The 20,107-nt window shown below is 39.3% G+C and overlaps 1 protein-coding gene across 1 annotated transcript in view; it reads right to left on the reverse strand.

Annotated features, from left to right (window-relative positions):
• Positions 1-20,107, reverse strand: part of MTHFD2L (methylenetetrahydrofolate dehydrogenase (NADP+ dependent) 2 like) — a 145,878-nt gene that overhangs the window by 119,336 nt on the left and 6,435 nt on the right. Inside the window, exons 2-3 of the mRNA XM_047857558.1 lie at positions 8,212-8,396; positions 7,067-7,189 (exon numbers count right to left, since the gene is read on the reverse strand). Of these exons, the coding sequence (XP_047713514.1) occupies positions 7,067-7,189; positions 8,212-8,396 (308 nt within the window). The remainder of the gene's footprint in view (positions 1-7,066; positions 7,190-8,211; positions 8,397-20,107) is intronic.

The following is a 20,107-nucleotide window of genomic DNA, read 5'->3' on the forward strand; positions in this document are numbered from 1 at the left end:
TAAATTTCTGAAAAAATACTTTGTTTTGCCTTTGTTTTAAAAGATATTGTTACTGAGGATAGAATTCATGATTGACAGGTTTTCTTTTAATCCTTTAAAGACCAAGCTATTCCCTTGTCCTCTAGTTTACATTGTTTCTAGCAATAAATTTGCTTCCTTCTTTGTGTTCCTCTCTATGTAATGTGATTTTTCTCTCTCTTGTTACTTTTGATACTTTTTCTATCATGCTGGTTTTGAACAATTTGATTATGGTGTTCTTTGGTATAGTTTTCTTCCTATTGCATAGGCTTAGACTTTGTTGAACTTCTTAGATGTGTAGGTTTATAGTTGTCATCAAATTTGTGCATATGTATGTGTGTGCTTTATTCTGAAATCTGAGTCACTTATGAAAGGCTATTTAATTCTTATTCATGTAAAGCTCCATAAGAATCCCACTTCCCAGGGCACCGGTGTGGCTCAGTCAGCTAAGCATCTGACTCTTGGTTTCAGCTCAGGTCATAATCTCACATCAGGATCTATGCTGACAGCACAGAAATTCCTTAGGATTCTCTCTCTCCCCCTCTCTCTCTCTGCCCCTCCCCCACTAGCACTGTCTCTGTCTCCCCCGAATAAATAAAGTTTAAAAAAAAAAAGAATCCCACTTCCCTCCCTCCTATAATTTAAAATCATCTGTAACATCTAGCTTCCATAATAACTGCAATAAAAAAAAAAAGGAGGGGCTATGTAGCACAATAGCTTTTAACCATCTCAGTCAAGAAATGGCTCACAAAAGTCACTTCCCCTCACAATCCAGCTGAAGGTAGTCACATGGCCCCAACGTAACTGCTCTGAGAAGCTGGGAAATGATGGGAGCATGTAGATATTGGAGAACTTTTCCTGCCACAGAAAAGGCAACTCTGAAATAGAGAATAACAGAATTAAAATAATTTCAGAGGATGTGGGTTGGGAAGGGTTCTCTGAGGCAGTGTGGCATTTAAGCTAAGACCTGACGGTTGGAAAGAAGTCAGCTCTGGTATGTGTGACAGATAATCAATATAGTTAAGAGGTCAGGGGCTAAAGCCATATTCAATTAATAAAATATTCCATGCAGAATTGTTCTGAACACTCAAACACAGAACTGGGCTTTCTTCTCCCTAGAGAAAGAGGGAAAATGTTATAACAAAGGTCAAGTCAAAATTTGGAAATCATTTAGAAATAAACAGAATAAAGGGTCCTACAACCGTGAAGAAGTCTAGGGTGATGAAAATTTCCCACTCTGGTCAAGAACACGAAAAATACAATAATCAGTATTCTGCATACATACATTGCATAACCTCTTAAGAAAAGCAATTATGGCAAAGACTTTTTTTCTCCAAATGAGGAATTAAGATTTAGGAAATACATATATCTATATGCTAATTAATTAGGTCAATCTCCCCATTTTGATGCCTACTAATTATTAGAAAAGTTGATCTTTGTTAAATCTACACACTAGACTTTAACTCTTCTTACTCACTCCCTCCAGATTCAATCCTTTATTCCAATATTTTATTCTAATATCTCTTTTTAATCCCCTTACATAAACTGGAAGATGTTGATATTCAAAGATGTCACATTCAATAGCTGAAAAATGATTTTAGAAAATGATGGATAAGATGGAATAAGTCTTCTGCTTCTACCTAATCATTTTGTTTTAGAAATAAATGAAAAGTAGACTTTAGAAAGCAAGAAAACACGAGATGAGCAAACATCTCCCTTGGTATGTGCCTTGAAATCTCCATTGTAGGACAGTGATGGCAGCTGAAAGGACAACATCATTGCTTCTGCCAGCATTGTTCTGCTACTTACTACCTCCCTGATCACATAAATTACTCAGTTCTTTTACTATCTTTCACTACAAACCACAGATTGAAAGGCATAGCACCTACCGGTAAGAGTTGTTGTAAGCATTATACAAGTTACCATATATAAAGCACTTTATAGTTTCTCTTTTGTTGCTTTAGTTAGAAAAAATTGCTTCCGAATTTTTACAGATCATTATTATACCTTTTTTTTAACACTATAGGCTGATACATACTCTACAAATGACATAACCTTTAATATAATATCACTTTAATAGATATAACTCAATAAAAGCTAAGAGCAAATAATACACGACTAGGAGAAAAAATACATAGAACGTGAATAGCAGACATCTTTCTGGCTTGACAAAATGACCACTTATTGATATTAATAGACTCTGATCACAGTCATGATGGGAGTAGGGAAGCATTGCATGTGGTTGTTTTTATTTCTCTGTGGTTTGAGGGTCAACTACAGGAAAAAACAGCCAGGCTGCGTGACCAAGGACACACGGTTATATCCTGAATACTTCCAATCCTGACCCAAGTTGCAGAGCTCCTGAACATGAACAGAGGTTTAGCTTGAAACAAACTTATCACCATCAAATAGGGAAGAATTCTATCCCATTTCTTTGGTTTTTATCTAAGTGAGAGGCACGGAAACTATCTGTACATTCTGAGTCATCCCATGCAAAGTTGTCCTGCAACATCAGAATTATAATTCTAATTCAGAATTTCTTTTACTCAAGATATTTCCCTAATTGTGAATAATAATCCCCAATTTCTAATCATGAGACAACTTGGAATCCAAATTATTAACCAAATGATATAAAATGCAAGGCATGATCAACTCGAATCACCTCATCTTTTTCATCTGGTCATTGTTTCACTGGTTCCTTCTAACAATTGTATTAAGACCGGGACAGGAGACATTAGCTCAACCTACTTCCACACAGCCAACCTACTGCCATGACACAAAGAGTTCCATTTCTTCTGTAAAACATGAAAGCTGATGCTCAGAGCTCACAGAACAAATCAGAAAGTAGTTTAACTATGCCTGCCCCTACCAGTTGACCTTCATGATAATCAAGTCTTTCCCAATCTGTTTTTGCTAGTTCTTTCACAGTAAATAATGTGATGTAATTAAAACAGTATAAACATGACAACAGAGTGTGAGAAGAAAACAGCTGTTATTTCTATAAAAACTAAATCGAACGTTCTGGAAAGGCTCTTGAGAACTAAAATGAATTAGTAAGGATTTAGATATGAACAGGACAATCATGAAGATTGGGAAATTTTTTTAAACATTTATTTACTTATTTTGAGAGAGAGCTCATACATGCACATAGGTTGGGGGGAGGCGATGGGCAGAGAGAGGGAGGGGGAATTCCAAGCAGGCTCCACTCTGTCAGCACGAAGCCTGATGTGGGGCTTGATCCCACAAACAGTGAGATCATGATCTGAGCCGAAATCAAGAGTCAAGGGCTTAACCAACTGAGCCACCCAGGCACCCTGGGAGCTATTTTAAAAAGCAGTAAGAATTTTCACTGAGATAGTTTCACCTCAAACTGAAAATCGGAGGCAATGATTCATAGGTATTATTAATACCAGAAGATGATTCAAAATTCCAATCAGTAAGTTCCAAAGATCTGTGGACCCACAACAAAAGACTGATGAATAACCGAGTATTTAAATGATTTATGTTATAAAACAATATTTAAGGTAAATATGCATTGTTCTATAATTTTCTACTTTAACCAATTTTTTCTATTCATAGACACACCATATGTCCCAGTATAAGGTAGGTTAAGTAATATAGACGAGTCTTCTCATATGTAAAATAAAGAAAACAATTCCTACTCATAAGGCTGCTTTGAGGAGTAGATAAAATTATCCGTATAAAGGAATACTTGCCACATAGTATGATACATTACTCACTAGCTACCACCAATTTGCTGGTGAGGGTAACACGATGGTTAAAAGTAATGGCACGAGGAACCAGTCTTCCTTCCATCCCAGCTCAATTACTTATCAACCCGGTGACCTTAGGGGAAGTTACTTAGGCTTTCTGTGCCTCAAATCTTAACACCAGTGAAATGTCCATAATAAGAGCTCTGACTACCCAGGATTAGTATCAGGATTCAATGAAGTAATAAATGTAAAGTTCCTGAAACATAATAAATAAATGTTTAATGTAATAAATTTTAGCCATTCTTATTTTGTATATTATTGGCTTTTCGGCAACATAGAGAATTGTTCTTTCTTAGAGCATCAAGATATTTGTTATTACCACAGTCCCTTTGGTTCTATGCTTCTCACTCTTTAGAAGGAACACAAGACGCAAGCAATTTTACTACAGACAGACCAACAGTGCCATCTAGTGGCAATTTTCTAATAAATTCGCCAACAGAGAAAGGTTGCCCAAAACAGGTAAAAATTTCTACAGATATGAATTTAATTTTTTTAATTTGTTTATTTTTGAGAGAGAGAGAGATAGATAAAGGTTGTGAGCGCAGGGTAAGGGCAGAAAGAGAGGGGGACAGAGAATTCCAAGCTGGCTCCGCTTTGATAGCAGAGTGGGGTTCGAACTCCTGAACCGTGGTATCATGACCTGAGCAGAAGTCGGATGCTCAACTGACTGAGATGCCCAGGCGCCCCTGCATTTAATTTTTAAAACAAACTAAATCTAATGTTTTAGATTTGTAAATTTGTAAATTTTTGATGTGTTTTTTAATAATTATTTGAATTCAGTACAACTACAGCTGGGAGAAATTTTTTAAAAACTACAAACCACAAGAAGAGTGCTTGGCAATTATGGTACAAAGAAGACTGTTTTTTGTTTTTGTTTTTGTTTTTTTTTTAATATGAGCCAAACAATTGGGCTTAAACCCAGTGCCAAATTTTTTTGTACAGATTTGCAATGCTAATTAATCCGTATGAGAATTAGAAATGTGAATTTTTGGTACAATTCAAATAGCACGATAGTTATATACCAAGGAATTAAGTTATATTGTTGGATAAAGTATAATCAATACCACACAAGGATCTCATGCAATAGCACCATTCACTTTTTACTTTCTGCAAGTCAAAACTTATAGAAGAACTCAAAACTACTGTAATCTAGGGGCACCTGGGTGGCTCAGTCAGTTAAGCATCTGACACCGGCTCAGGTCATGATCTCATGGTTCGTGGGTTCGAGCCCCGTGACAGGCTCTGTGCTGACAGCTCAGAGCCTGGAGCCTGTTTTAGATTCTGTGTCTCCCTCTCTCTCTGCTCCTCCCCCACTCACACTCTGTCTCTCTCTCAAAAATAAATAAACATTTAAAAAAATTTAAAAAAAAAACCTTCTGTAATCTATACTATATGGCAGTCCTCACTTCACTCAGTCTTGAAATACACATGAATTTCACAGCCACAATTTACTTAAATAGCACCAATTGTCCAATAGCACAGTTCAAAGTTCAGTTATCATGGTAAATTAACTGTGAGTAATTATGTAAGAACTGCTGGCCCTCTGGTTCACAAATCACCATGTAAATAAAGATGAGCATCATGTTCCCTGAGCAACACATTTGACACTTCTTTAAAAGTCCGTTGATGATTGATCACTGCACATTTGTTATTTGGGTCAAACATCAACAGCAAATCATACTTCCTCCTGGTCTCCCGGTGGTCAACTTACAAGACATTTCACAAAAGTAGTAATCAACAGAGGGAATTAACCTGTAAAGGTGACAGGGCAGCAAAAAAATAAAATGTGGTGACACTGGAAGTGAAATGAGATGTGAACAGAAGGTCTGAAAATGGCAACAGCAAAGCAAAAATAACAGAAACCTGTGCCCCCAGCAAGGGAAGAGCTATGATTAAGTGCTCCGGTAGGACTCTGATTGAATGGAAATGGGTTGTGCAGGAATGAGGTGACCCTGGAATGTTGACTCTGGGCCCTTCGGAACAATGTGGATATGCAGCCACAGAAGCTCTGATGAAGGTGGACTGTCTCCCGTACATGAAGAAGGTTCTTATGACAAAACGATGACAACATCCCAGAGGAAGTGGCACCAGCATAAACCATCCCATAAAAGAAACTCTCAGAGAGATTTCAGAACCGTGGAAAAACTACGAACCATAAGAAGACTGCTTGGCAAATGATTACAAAGGACGAAATGGAAACTGATCCAAACTCAGAGAGGAATATGCAGTTGAATTCACCAAGGCCCAGGAAAGACGCTTGCTCCATATTGTAAGTTACATGATGAGAAGGCAAGCTCCCGTGCAAGCTCCTCTGAACAAGTTTTTTGCAAAGAAATAACACTTGAATTCTCGATGTTTCTAATGTTTTAATTTATAGTGTGCTGAACAAATATTAGCTTCCCTCTTTTTTGTGTGTTCCATTTCCCTATATGTGTATGAACCACAGAAAGAGAGTTTTTAATGTTTTGGGAGAACATTTTAAAGGTCAGAGAACGAGGGGTGCCTGGGTGGCTCAGTCAGGTAAGTGTCCAACTTCGGCTGAGGTCATGATCTCACGGTTTATGAGTTTGAGCCCCACATCGGGCTCTGTGCTGACAGCTCATCCTGGAGCTTGCTTCAGATTCTGTGTCTCCCTCTCTCTCTGCCCTTCCCCCACTCACACTCTGTCTCTCTGTGTCTCTCAAAAATGAATAAACATTAAAAAAATTTTGTTTAAGGGGCGCCTGGGTGGCTCAGTCGGTTAAGCGTCCGACTTCAGCTCAGGTCATGACCTCACAGTTCGTGAGCTCGAGCCCCGCTCGGGCTCTATGCTGACAGTTCAAAGCCTGGAGTCTGCTTCAGATTCTGTGTCTCCCTCCTTCGCTACCCCTCCCCCACTCTCTCTCTCTCTTTCAAAAATAAATAAACATTAAAAAATATTTCTTTTAATTTTTGTTTAAAAAAATAAAAAAAATAAAGGTCAGAGAATGACTGTTGTTTTTCCCATTGGGTTTTTAAGGTTGCTTTGCCTGGTTTCAGCGTGCACAGTCATTGTCACGGTCTTGGGGCTATTGTACAAAGTAAGGACTATGTGTAATTTTTTCCCTACATTTTTCCTTTACAAGTTTCAGTCATTGCAAGCAGAAGTCATCCAGGCTTTGCCAACAATTACCTGCTAGCGTAAGAGCTAGTCCCTTCGTGAACGTATTTCCTAAACTACTTGCAGTGTCGTGATAGAATGTTGAAAGACGCCCTTTTTCCTCACCAAAGCAGACATATACAAGAGCCTTAGGTACCTGGTAGTGGTAACTGAACCAATATACCACTGACTCGTGGGTCCATATTCAATTGATCAGTTATATCCAAAAGTTCTTCCTGAGAAACATCCTTTGGTTTTAGAATGATCTCACTACGGATCCCTGGAAGAACAACAAACACAGAGAGAGTCATTTGACCAGCAAAGATGTGGTTTTTCAACAACGGTGTCTTACACGGTGCGTAAAAAGTTTCCTCTGCGCCTTGCCTCATTGGAAGCAAAGGACCTTCTACAAAAATGATGTTCAAACCACCACTAAAAGGGATGTCTCAAAGAGTACAGATGTTTTCTCATGATTCACACGCAATTTTTGGCCCAGTATCTTATTGCATTTATTTGTGATAAGCTACTGTTAGGGGATGTGAATCTAGTAAATATGTTAATACCCCTCACCACCATTATTAGGCCAAGTTCAGCAGAGCGAACTGGCCAGGTTTATTATCTGATTAAAGCAAGTATAATAAAAATAGGCCTTTTTTAAAAAAAAAATTGAAATACAGCTGACACACAATGTTACACCAGTCTCAGGTATACAACATGGTGATTCGACAAGTATGTTCATTTTGCTAGCTAGGCTAATCACAAGTGTAGCTACAATGGTCACCATACAATGCTATTACAATATTACTGACTACATTCCCTATGCTATACCTAAAAATGGGCCCTTTAATGTTTATTTCGTTTTGAGAGAGCGCCAGTGGGGAGGGGCAGACAGAGGGGGACAGAGGATCTGGAATGGGCTCTGTGCTGACAGGCTGACGGCACAGAGCCCGATGTGGGCCTCGAATTCACAAACTGCGAGATCATGACCTGAGCCAAAGTCAGACGCTCAACCGACCGAGCCACCAAGGCACCCCTAAAAATGGGCTTTTTAAATGTGCAGTGTTCCTCTGACATATCACCATAGGATCTGAAATCACATCAAATTAATTCAGTAAGAAAGCTGGAGAAAAACATTAAGAAATGAATATAAACTTGGGTAACTCATCTCTAATAGTAATGGTAATAATGATAAATGTTATTCAAATGGCACTTATTTGGCAATTCTCACTGATAATTATTGCACTTTGAAGGAACATAAGAAGACATGACTTAGTAACAAGAACAACTAAAACGCATCCCCACCTACAGCAGACGCAGCTCTGATCTTCTTCCTGACGTACGTGTGGCTTGCTGGGTTATCACCCACTAAAATGATACTGAGGTGAGGTCTTCTGTTCCCAAGGGAAATCCATGATTCCACACCTCTCTGTATTTCTTTCTGGATTTGTTTGGCCATTTCAGTTCCTGAGATAATGATGGCATCATGTCTGTGGAAAACAAAGAATAAATATAGCACTAAAAAGACAGTAAGGAACATTCAACCGCATAATCTTAAGTTACAAGAGTGAACAACACATCTGTGATTCTCCAAATGAGCAACCTTAAATCAACCCCCAGAAAAGCAGAAAGAAATACATATATTGAAAAGGCTTTCTTGCTCTCCGTGATCTCAAACTTCAAAGTGGTGAATTAATGTTGCTCTTACTGTGTGTTTGTTTTTTTAAGGTACCTGATAAAGTATAAGATGGTTCTTTCTTCCTGCTCCCCCTGTCCTTTCACTATTGAAAGGCCTGGCGGAAGCAGATCTGTATGTAGCACATGATTATTACACAAAACCCCAAATGCAGGTCAATGAATATCGTGAAGAATGGAAAAGGAGGCGGGGGAAGAAGCAGAAGAGAAAAAAGAGAAAAGGAAACCTTACAGCACCTGAATTCTTTCTAGTACCTGTACACTTTTTATTTTCTAATGAGAGCAGGCAACATGAATATCAACCAACACAAAAAAAATGCAAATTTCCTGCCCCTTTCAAATAAGTCAACTGTCCTTTCTAAGAGGACATATATATACAAGGGGAGGGGGGGCAGGGGGACAATGAACTAGATCAAGAATACTCCTTTTCAATCGGGCACCAGTGGTCCAACGTGTCTATCCAAGTTTGCACCATTTTGACGTGAACATTGTTCTATTAAGAAGTGATGCTGCCTGTTGGTGGGAATGCAAATTGGTGCAGCCACTCTGGAAAGCAGTGTGGAGGTTCCTCAGAAAATTAAAAATAGACCTACCCTATGACCCAGCAATAGCACTGCTAGGAATTTACCCAAGGGATACAGGAGTACTGATGCATAGGGGCACTTGTACCCCAATGTTTATAGCAGCACTCTCAACAATAGCCAAATTATGGAAAGAGCCTAAACTGATCAATGGATAAAGAGCATCAACTGATGAATGGATAAAGAAATTGTGGTTTGTATACACAATGGAGTACTACAGGGCAATGAGAAAGAACGAAATATGGCCCTTTGTAGCAACGTGGATGGAACTGGAGAGTGTGATGCTAAGTGAAATAAGCCATACAGAGAAAGACAGATACCATATGTTTTCACTCTTAGGTGGCTCCTGAGAAACTTAACAGAAACCCATGGAGGAGGGGAAGGAAAAAAAAAAAAAAAAAAGAGGTTAGAGTGGGAGAGAGCCAAAGCATAAGAGACTCTTAAAAACTGAGAACAAACTGAGGGTTGATGGGGGGTGGGAGGGCGGGGAGGGTGGGTGATGGGTATTGAGGAAGGCACCTTTTTTTTTTTTTTTTTAATTTTTTTTTTTTCAACGTTTATTTATTTTTGGGACAGAGAGAGACAGAGCATGAACGGGGGAGGGGCAGAGAGAGAGGGAGACACAGGATCGGAAACAGGCTCCAGGCTCCGAGCCATCAGCCCAGAGCCTGACGCGGGGCTTGAACTCATGGACCGAGAGATCGTGACCTGGCTGAAGTCGGACGCTTAACCGACTGCGCCACCCAGGCGCCCCGAGGAAGGCACCTTTTGGGATGAGCACTGGGTGTTGTATGGAAACCAATTTGACAATAAATTTCATATACTGAAAAAAATAAAAATAAAAAAAATTACCTTTTTTGCACCAAAAAAAAAAAAAAAAGAAGTGATGCTGCAATGTGATCTATGGATACATACACCAAAGTTGCCTGGGAAGTTTGCTCAAGTTGCAGATTCCCCAACCCATGATTGAGAACACCCTGGAAATCTGCATGTCTGACAAGTTCCCACAGGTATTCATGTGCATGACCATGTTCGAAAACTACCTGCTCAATTCAATACAAAAGTATATTTTAAAAATAATCATTACCATAGGTAAACAATTAATTGAGCAAATAAACAGATTAGAGAATACAATTACAACTAGACTTTATAGCTGTAAGTAAACTCAACTTTTGATTCTGACTTGTCTACGTTTCACCAAAAACTTGATAGCTTTCAAGACAAGGAAAATTGTGGCAAATTTATCGATCAGTCTTGCTCCACTTGCTCCACTGTCCTAATTTTATAATAGCTGTATTGAAGTATAACTGACAGGGACGCCTAGGTGGCTCAGTCAGTTAGGCATATGACTCTTGGTTACGCTCACGTCATGATCTCACGGTTCATGGGTTCGAGCCCTGCATTGGCTCTGCACGAGCAGCACGGAGGCTACTTGGGATTCTCTCTCTCTCTCTCTCTCTCTCTCTCTCTCTCTCTGCCCTTTCCCTGCTCTCTCTCCCTCTCAAAATAAATAAATAAATTTTAAAAATAATAAAGAAGTATAACTGACATAAAATATATTGTACATATTTAAAGTGTGCAATTTGATGTTGTAATATATGTATATACCTAGGAAACTATCACCATGATCAAGCAAATGAAACTCCTGTAAGAATTCTGGTACTCTTTTCTAAATCTCACCATTCCCCCTGTCCTGGCCATGTCCTTCCTCAATCAACAGGCAACCACTGGTCTGCTTCCTGTCACTATATCTTAGTTTGTATCATCACAAATTTTGTACAAATGGAATCATGCACAACATACTCTTTTTTATCCAGCTACTCTCACTCAGCATAATTAAGATTCATTCATGTTGTTGCATGTATCCATAGTTCATTTCTTTTTATTGTTGAGTAGTTTTCCATTGTATGGATATACCAAAATTTGTTTATCCATCCAATTATTGATGGATATTTGGGTTGTTTCCAGCTTTTACTCATGGCAAATAAAGCTGTTATAGACATTCATGTACAAGTCATTGTATGCACAATGAGCAAATACCTAGGAGTAGAATGGCTGGGTCATACAGCAGGTATATCCAAGTCCTTTATCAGAAAAGTGATTTGAAATATTTTCTCCTACTTTGTGCTTTGCCTTTTCATTCTCTTAACTGTGTCTTTGGAAGATCAGCTCTCAATTTTGATGTATTTCCATCAGTTTTCCTTTTCCTTTTATGGTGAGGCATATAAGAAATCTTCACCTAACTTAAGGTCACAAAGGTTTTCTTCAACGTCTCCTTCTAGTTTTATGTGTTCAGGTTATACATTTAGTTCTGTGATTTAGGTTTACTCTTAGTTTGATGGAACTTTATTTATATCAGTATATTGTCAAAGTTTTTTTAATGTGTGTGTATAGAGATAATCATATGACCACATGATTTTTTTTTTTTTTTTGGTTTTAGTCTGTTAATATGATGAATTATATTGATTGATTTTCAAATGTTAAGCCAATCTTGCATTCCTGGGATAAGCCTCACTTGGTCACGATGTGCTTATCCTTTCCAGATATTCAGGATTTTATCTAAAATTTTGTTAAATTTTTTGCTTCTATGTGCATGACAGGTATTTATTTATAGTTTTCTTTTCTTGTAACGTCTTTGTATGATTTTGGTATCAGGGTGATGCTGCCTTTATAAAATGAGTTAGGATATATCCCGTCCTCTTCAAATTTCCAGAAGAGTTTCTGCAGAATTGGTATTATTTCTTCCTTAAATGTTTGGTAAATTTCACCCATGAAGCCATCTGGTCCTGGAGCTTTTATTCTGTTAAAGTTTAAGATCAAGTTTAAATGAAGTTAAGATAACATACTTACTTCTGAGTTTAAATGTTATCTTTCAAGATTAGGTAACAAACTTTTTTCACTATTTACTATGAACTTCTAGTGCTCATTTTTTATTAATTCATTTAAGTGATCTTTTAATTCTAAGAGAACGAGGAACTCTTCTATTATAAAATACTAAAGGCTGCAGTAATTCCAGAATGACTCATTTCTAAGAGTCATAAAAATAATAAGTCAATAAATAAATCAATAAATACTTTCCATAAATTAAACTGTGCCAACATATTCACTTAGGGTAAAATACCTAAGCTTATCTGCTGATACACTAGAATTCACTCTTGTAACAAAGAACATGCATTTGTATTTTAAATTACAAAATCACCTGAGCCCTATGTTACATTTTATAGTATATGAATAGAAACTGCTGCTGCTGACATGTTTTATTAGTTGATTCTCTGTTACAACGATTCGTTCATAGGTTACCGTGAAACTGGCAATCACTGAACATAATCCACGATAATTATGGCTTAGATATTACAAAGCTGTGTGACTCTGAGAGTGTCAGAGTTGACCGTGGCATAAATGGACTCATGACTTCCAAAGGCAGACAATCTATATACAGATTAAACTTGACTGCACCATGTTGGGGTCTGAGAGAAGACAGGGCTTACTTTACAGCACAGATGTGCTAAGTGAGTTTGCTAACTATAGCTGACACGTTATAGCCTCGTCTAGTTGGTATTTATGGGTAAATACTCAGAAGACTGCCACCCAATTATAAAAGGAACTTTGAGGATTTTTCAGTAGCAGCTGGCTCCGCCTATTGGTTCCCTCAATCCCTGCAGAGCCTGGGCAAGCCTGGATTTGTGGGAGATATGATATAAGGATAAATGAGGCAAGCAGGAATTAGTGGAGACTCAAAGGAAGGATGCCCCTATCAGCCTATATGCTGGAAGAACTGGTAAACACACACATTACCTAGCTCAGTGCAAAAACAAATGAGACTTTTCAGCACGCACACTGTTGAAACATGTTAAATATCAATACTAGTGTGAATTTCAGCCATAGAAGCCCACAGCTCCTAAGAGTTTCCCTGGCTCAAGTCAATCTCTACCATCCATCATCTGCACTGCAGCCAGAGTGATTTTCCAAATCTAATCATGCCACTTCTTGGTTAAAACACCTCACTTACAAGCCCAATGTTTATTGACTTAATAAATACACACTGAAAACCTTATATCTGCCAGGCACTATTCTAGACACTGAAAATATAAATAACAGTGTACAAAACAAACTGCTCACTTTTACGGGAACTACAATCCAGTTGAAGAAGACATAATAAGCACATTTTTTTAAAAGGCGAATATTTATATCATGTGTGAAAAACAGAGGGAAAGGGCATATCTGGGGGCCAGAGCTGTCATATTATACAGATGGGTTAAGGTGTCTCTTAATTCTGATTAATCTGGTGATATTTCATCATAAATGAAGGAAATGGGTGGCTCAGTCGGTTAAGTGACCAACTCTTGGTTCCAGCTCAGGTCATGATCTCACAGTTTGTGAGTTCGAGCCCCACATCTGGCTCTGCACTGACAGTGTGAAGCCTGCTTGGGATTCTCTCTCTCTCCCTCACTCTCTCTGCTCCTCCTGCTCTCTTTTTCTCTCAAAATAAATAAACTTAAATTAAAAAAAAAATGAAGGTGAGCCAGAAGTGGCCGTAGCAGGGATAGAAACCGCAGCTGAGGCAATCACCGCGCCTGCTGTCAACCCGGGTATAAAGCATCACCAGGAGCCCACCCAATGAGGATGCCTCCTCCATTCCCAGGGGGCTTTAGGGAGCCCTGAGGGGCAAAGCGGCAGGGACACCTCTCTTCAGATGCTGCCAGAGGGCATGGGAATGGAGCTCAGAGGCTGCGAGGAGTGCCTGCTGGAGGAGAGCAGATTTTTCTTTTAAGAACTCTGTACACCCATTGTGGGGCTTGAACCCACAACTCTGAGATCAAGAATCACATGCTCGGGGGTAGGAGTTAAGATGGTGGAGAAGTAGGGGGACCAGGATTTCCCTCGTCCCTCAAACACAGCTGTATTGAGGTTAGAACACTGGGAACGCCCTGGAAATCAATCTGCGGAGTGGCAGAAGGATCTCCACAGGTGGAGGGAGACAGCTTGGCAGAACAGAAGGGCATGTACGTGACATGGGCGAGATAAAATAGCACAGGCACGGAGGAGCGGAACCCCTTCTGTGGAGAGGCAAAAGGGAGCGCAAGAGAAGCTGTGGTCTGCGGTCTAGTGTCAGGACAAGAGGAAACCCTCTCCGGACCGGGTACTGGGGAACGAGAAATACAGTGCATTTCTCCTTTGCAAACTTGTGACAAATGCTGACTTTCTAGGAGTGAAGCCGCTGCCGTGTGTGAACGCCTGGGGAGCAGGGAGCTGGCCCCAGGGTGCGGTAGCGATCTCAGGGGCGCACTGGGAGAGGGCAGTCCCCTCCCTTGAGTACTGTGTGAAAAGGGTTTATTGCCCCTCACCCCCCGCCCCCCCCAAGGACAAAAGACCCTGCAGGAGCCAGCCAGAGGTGGAGTGGCGCTATCCCAGGATCGGTCCACGCAGAGCGGGATCCAAGACATCAGGTTTTGAATCCCGGCCGAGAACCTAGGCGGCGGGGGAGACTGGAGCAGGACAGGCTGACTGCCCAGGCTACTCTGTGAGGGCTGCCTGGGCAGCGTGCTTTGAGACACCCATCTGGGGAGGAGAGATTGGGGTGTCCCCATCTATCGCCACCCCGCCAACACAGTGGGGCTTCAGGAAACAGGACAGCGGCCCCCAGTGGAAGCGGGATGTGCTTACACCAAACCCCACCCCTCCGAGCCTGGCAACTGCTTATCTACCAGACTGAGACTGACACTGAGTAACCCAGATGGCCTCTCTACCGCCACCCCACCCCCCCCAACCAGCACAGTCACCGGTCCCCGGCAGGTCCCCGGACCAACAGACAACTGTTTTGTGTTTTTGCCTGTTAGTCTCTCTTTTCTTTTTCTCTATCTCGTTTCTTTCCTTCTCTTCTTTTTTCACTTCTTTTTCTTTCTACCTTTTTCTTGTTTTCCCTTTGGAATCAGGTTCATAGTCTCTGATTTGATTTTTGGTCAATTCTTATTATATATATATTTTTTTCGCTCTTTATCTGTTTTATTTTTTTTTGTTTGTTTAATCAGGCATTTTTACTCTATTCTTTTTACACCTTTTCTGTATCTCCTTCTTTATTTTCCTTTCACTCTCTCTGGATTAAGCCTTACAGTTTCTTTGATTCTTTGCTTGGTGTCTTTTTCTTTTTTCACCCCTTTCATTTTTCTCTTTGTATTGGATCGGGTCTCCTGCCCTTTCCTTTTTTCCAGGTTATTTCAACGAACACATCAAAGCACACCTGATTGAAGCTCCAAACATTCCACCACCATGAGCAAAGAGAAGCTTTGCAGAGGACTGATCAGTGGGATAGAGCAGCCAAATACGCAACAACAGAGAGGATGTGACACATTCCAAAAACACCTCCTTAAGGGCCAGACCCTGAACAGTGTGTGACCCATTTTTAATACAGTAGCGTTCACATGTGCAGGATACATAACCAGCTATTAAAACACGTAAAAGACAAAAACCTACCCAAAATGATGAAACGGAAGAATTCTCCTCAAAAGAAATTCCAGAAAGAAATGACAGCCAGAGAATTGCTCAAAACAGATATAAACAATATATCTGAACAAGAATTTAGGATAACAATCATAAGACTAATAGCTGGGCTTAAAAAATGCATAGAAGACAGCAGAGAATCTATTGCTGCAGAGATCAAAGACCTAAGAAATAGTCACAATGAATTTTTTAAAAATGCTATAAATGGTATGCAAAATAAACTAAATACAGTGACAGCGAGGATGGGAGAAGCAGAGGAGAGAAAAGGCAAAGAAGTCAAACGTTCACTCTTCGCAGATGACATGGTACTCTATATGGAAAATCCGAAAGACTCCACCCAAAAACTGCCAGAACTGACATGGGAATTCCGCCAAGTTGTAGGATATAAAATCAATGTACAGAAATCGATTGCATTTCTGTACAATAATGAAGCAACAGAAAGAGATATCAAGGAATCGATCCCATTTACAATTGCGCCAAGAACCATAAAATACCCAGGAATAAACCTAACCAGAGAGGTAAAAGAAATACATGCTGAAAACTATAGAAAGCATATGAAAGAAACTGAAGAAGACACAAAGAAATGGAAAAACATTCCATGCTCTTGGATAGGAAGAACAAATATTGTTAAACTGTCAATACTACGCAAAGCAGTCTACACATTCAATGCAATCCCAATGAAAACAGCACCAGCATTTTTTACAGAGCTAGAACAAACAATCCTAAAATTTACATGGAACCACAAAAGACTCCAAATAGCCAAAGTAATGGTAAAAAGAAAACCAATCCGGAAGTATCACAATCCCAGACGTTAGCCTGTACTACAAAGCTGTAATCATCAAGACAGTATGGTATTGGCACAAAAACAGACACACAGACCAATGGAATAGAATAGAAGACTCAGAAATAGACCCACAAATATATGGCCAACTAATGTTTGACAAAGCAGGGAAGAGTATCCAGTGGGAAAAAGACAGTCTCTTTAGTAAATGGTGCTGGGAGAACTGGACAGCAACATGCAGAAGAATGAAACTGGACCACTTCCTTACACTACACACAAAAATAAATTCAAAATGGCTGAAAGACCTAAATGTGAGACAGGAAACCATCAAAATCCTACAGGAGAAAATAGGCAGCAACCTCTTTGACCTCAGCCGCAGCAACTTCTTATTTGACATGTTGCCAAAGGCAAGGGAAATAAAAGCAAAAATGAACTATTAGGACCTCATCAAGATAAAAAGCTTCTGCACAGCAAAGGAAACAATCAACAAAACTAAAAGACAACTGACAGAATGGGAGAAGATATTTGTAAGTGACATATCAAATAAAGGGTTAGTTTCCAAAATCTATAAAGAACTTACCAAACTGAACACTGAAAAACAAATAACCCAGTGAAGAAATGGGCAGAAGACATGAATAGACACTTTTCCAAAGAAAACATCCAGATGGCAAACAGACACATGAAAAGATGCTCAATATCACCCATCATCAGGGAAATAAAATTGAACCCACATGCAGAGTAGCTAAAATTAACAACTCAGGAAACAGATATTGGCAAGGGTATAGAGAAAGGGGAACCCTCTTGCACTGTTGGTGGGAATGCAAACTGGTGCAGCCACTCTGGAAAACAGTATGGAGGGTCCTCAAAAAATTAAAAATAGAATTACCCTACGACCCAACAATAACACTACTAGGAATTTATCCAAAGGATATGGGAGTGCTAATTTGAAGGGGCACATGCACCCCAATATTTATAGCAGCACTGTCAACAATAGCCAAATTATGGAAAGAACCCAAATGTCCATCAACTGATGAATGGGTAACAAAGATGTGGCTTATATATGCAATGGAATACTACTCAGCAATGAAAAAGAATGACATCTTGCCATTTGCAACAACATGAATGGAACTGGAGGCTATTATGCTAAGCAAAATAAGTCAGTCAAAGAAAGACCGGTATCATATGAGTTCACTCAGATGTGACATTAGAGAAACTTAACAGAAGACCATGGGGGAAGGGAAGGAAAAATAAGATACAAATAGAGAGGGGAGCAAACCATAAGAGACTCTTAAATACAGAGAACAAACTGAGGGTTGATGGGGGTGGGGAAAACGGATGATGGGCATTGAGGAGGGCACTTGTTGGAATGAGCACTGGATGTTGTATGTAAGTGATGACTCGCAGGAATCTACTCCTGAAGCCAAGACTACACAGTATGCTAATTTGACAATCAATCAATCAATCAATCAATAAGAAGGAAATGAGGGAATATGTCATGTGGCTATGTGTACAAAATACTTCTAGGCCAAGGGGAGTGCAAAGCAAGTACAAGGGACTCTAGGCAGGAGCATGACTAGCATGTCTGATGAATAGCAAGGCCAATGGCTACAGTGGAGACAAGTGGGCCAGGCCAGGACACAAAATCAGAGAAGTCACGGAACTTGAGATCACATAAGGTCCTGCAGACTTTTGAAGGGGTATTGGCTTTTACTGAGCTAGAAAGCCATTTGATGATTCTGAGGAGTGCTATGACCCGATTTTCATGATTCAATAGCTGGTTAAATGTGGAAAACAGACTCTGGAAGCAAGGGGCTTAGAGTCATGCAGCTATAGATCAAGGAAAAGTAAGAATTTCCAGCAAGAAGAGGCGGGGAGAGCACAGCTCTGCAGATACCTTCATTTCAGACTTCTAGTCTCCAAGAGTCTGAGGATCCATCCTGTTGCTTCAAACCATCTAATCTGTGGTACTTTGTTTACAGTGGCCTTAGTAAACAAATACATGCATAATCCTAATTTAAAATATTCAAATTTGTGGGAAGAATCTTTTGATGGAGCTGTTTTTCAACGAATAGATTTGTATTTTGGAATGCAATGGCATAGAATTGAGAAGACCTGTATCTACTGTATCTAAACATGGCAAGATATTAGAAAAGTCATAAATAGAAACAACTTATTTGATGACATGTAACAAGTATTTGTCAAAGAAAGGTACTCTGAAAGGAGACACTAAAACAGCAACTGTGAAAATATTTAGGCTAAAATATCTTCACATTTCAATATGAAAAAAATCTAGAATTGAGACCATGTTCCATTCACAGTTTGCTCTGAGCTTGCCAGGTGCTTTGGTATCTGTAGGGAAAGTACTTTCTTGAAAACTAAAAGTATTATTGTCTAAAGAAAAAAATAATAAGGGAAAGTACTTTCTTGAGAACTAAAAATACTATTGTCTAGAGAAAAAAAATAATAAGGTTTGCAACTTAAAAAAAAAACTGCAGCAAATTTAATTTTAAAATTAAGTGTAAGATCTTTTTTTTCCAGAAAATGATCACTATCGACATATTAAAGATAAGGCTAGGAAACCGATTCAAGTATATGTACCAAGAATTCAGCATGTGGTAAAAGTTAGTAATCACATAATTAACATAAAAAATTAAATATATTATTATAAAATTAAGATCAAAATTTTCAATTGTCTAAATGCATAAGGGTATATAAATTACCACTTAAAATGTGAATTTTGAAGATACTTTTGAACAGGACTCTTTTATAGGTCCTAATATATTTACAAATCAATAAATATTCCAAATATGTCATTTCCACTACTTTAACATCTCTTTTTCCTCCTAAAAATGTGGTTTGGTCAAAAAATGATTTAGCCACATTGCCATTAATACACGCCAAAAGGGCAATTTGACTTAGGTATTTTTCACAAGTTGCACCCTGTCATTACTTGTTCAGGCAACATTTCCTGAAAAGGTAATGTTGCAAGTGACCCCCAAAGAAGGCAGGACGTAGAGCTCTCTGTTTCACCATTCTCCCCTCATTGCTGGGCTGGTACTAACATGTGACTTCATTAAAGAACAGTAAGTCAGAGTGGGGGGCGTGGTGAGCAATAAGGGCAGGAAAATGCTGTATAAATTACTTCCCCCAAGCCAGAAGTCAGTCCTGGTTCACCATTAATAGTGTAAAAGGAGATTTCAAAATGGAGCAAGCGAGCCTAACTCAGTCTTTTCACAATCGGATGGAAAAGCCACAAGGGAGGAGGAATTTATGCAGGTCCTCATTGGAGGAACTATGAACTTTTTGTCAGTTAGAAGCCCTCTGCCTAGACTTAACTTCCTCCTCACCCAGACACCTGAATTGTTCCATTCTTTACTTTGGAAGAAGCCAATGGGGTTTAACAAGCATCAATCTCTTATTTGCATATTAACCCAACCAATCCAAATTAACCTAGTTTCAATCTCTGTTTTGTATCAAGGACCCAAATAAGAGCTGCACTTGTGACTTTTAGTTTTTGTAACTCTGTCCCCTCTTTGTCTTCCTCCAAACAGGAGTCAGATTTCTACCTGAATCTGGGTTTCCCAAACTGCAATTCTAATTGCCCAAATAAATGTCTATTTGCTTGCATTTCCAGTGACAGGAGCTA

Source organism: Prionailurus viverrinus, chromosome B1, assembly GCF_022837055.1.
Source record: "Prionailurus viverrinus isolate Anna chromosome B1, UM_Priviv_1.0, whole genome shotgun sequence".
NCBI lineage: Eukaryota > Metazoa > Chordata > Mammalia > Carnivora > Felidae > Prionailurus > Prionailurus viverrinus.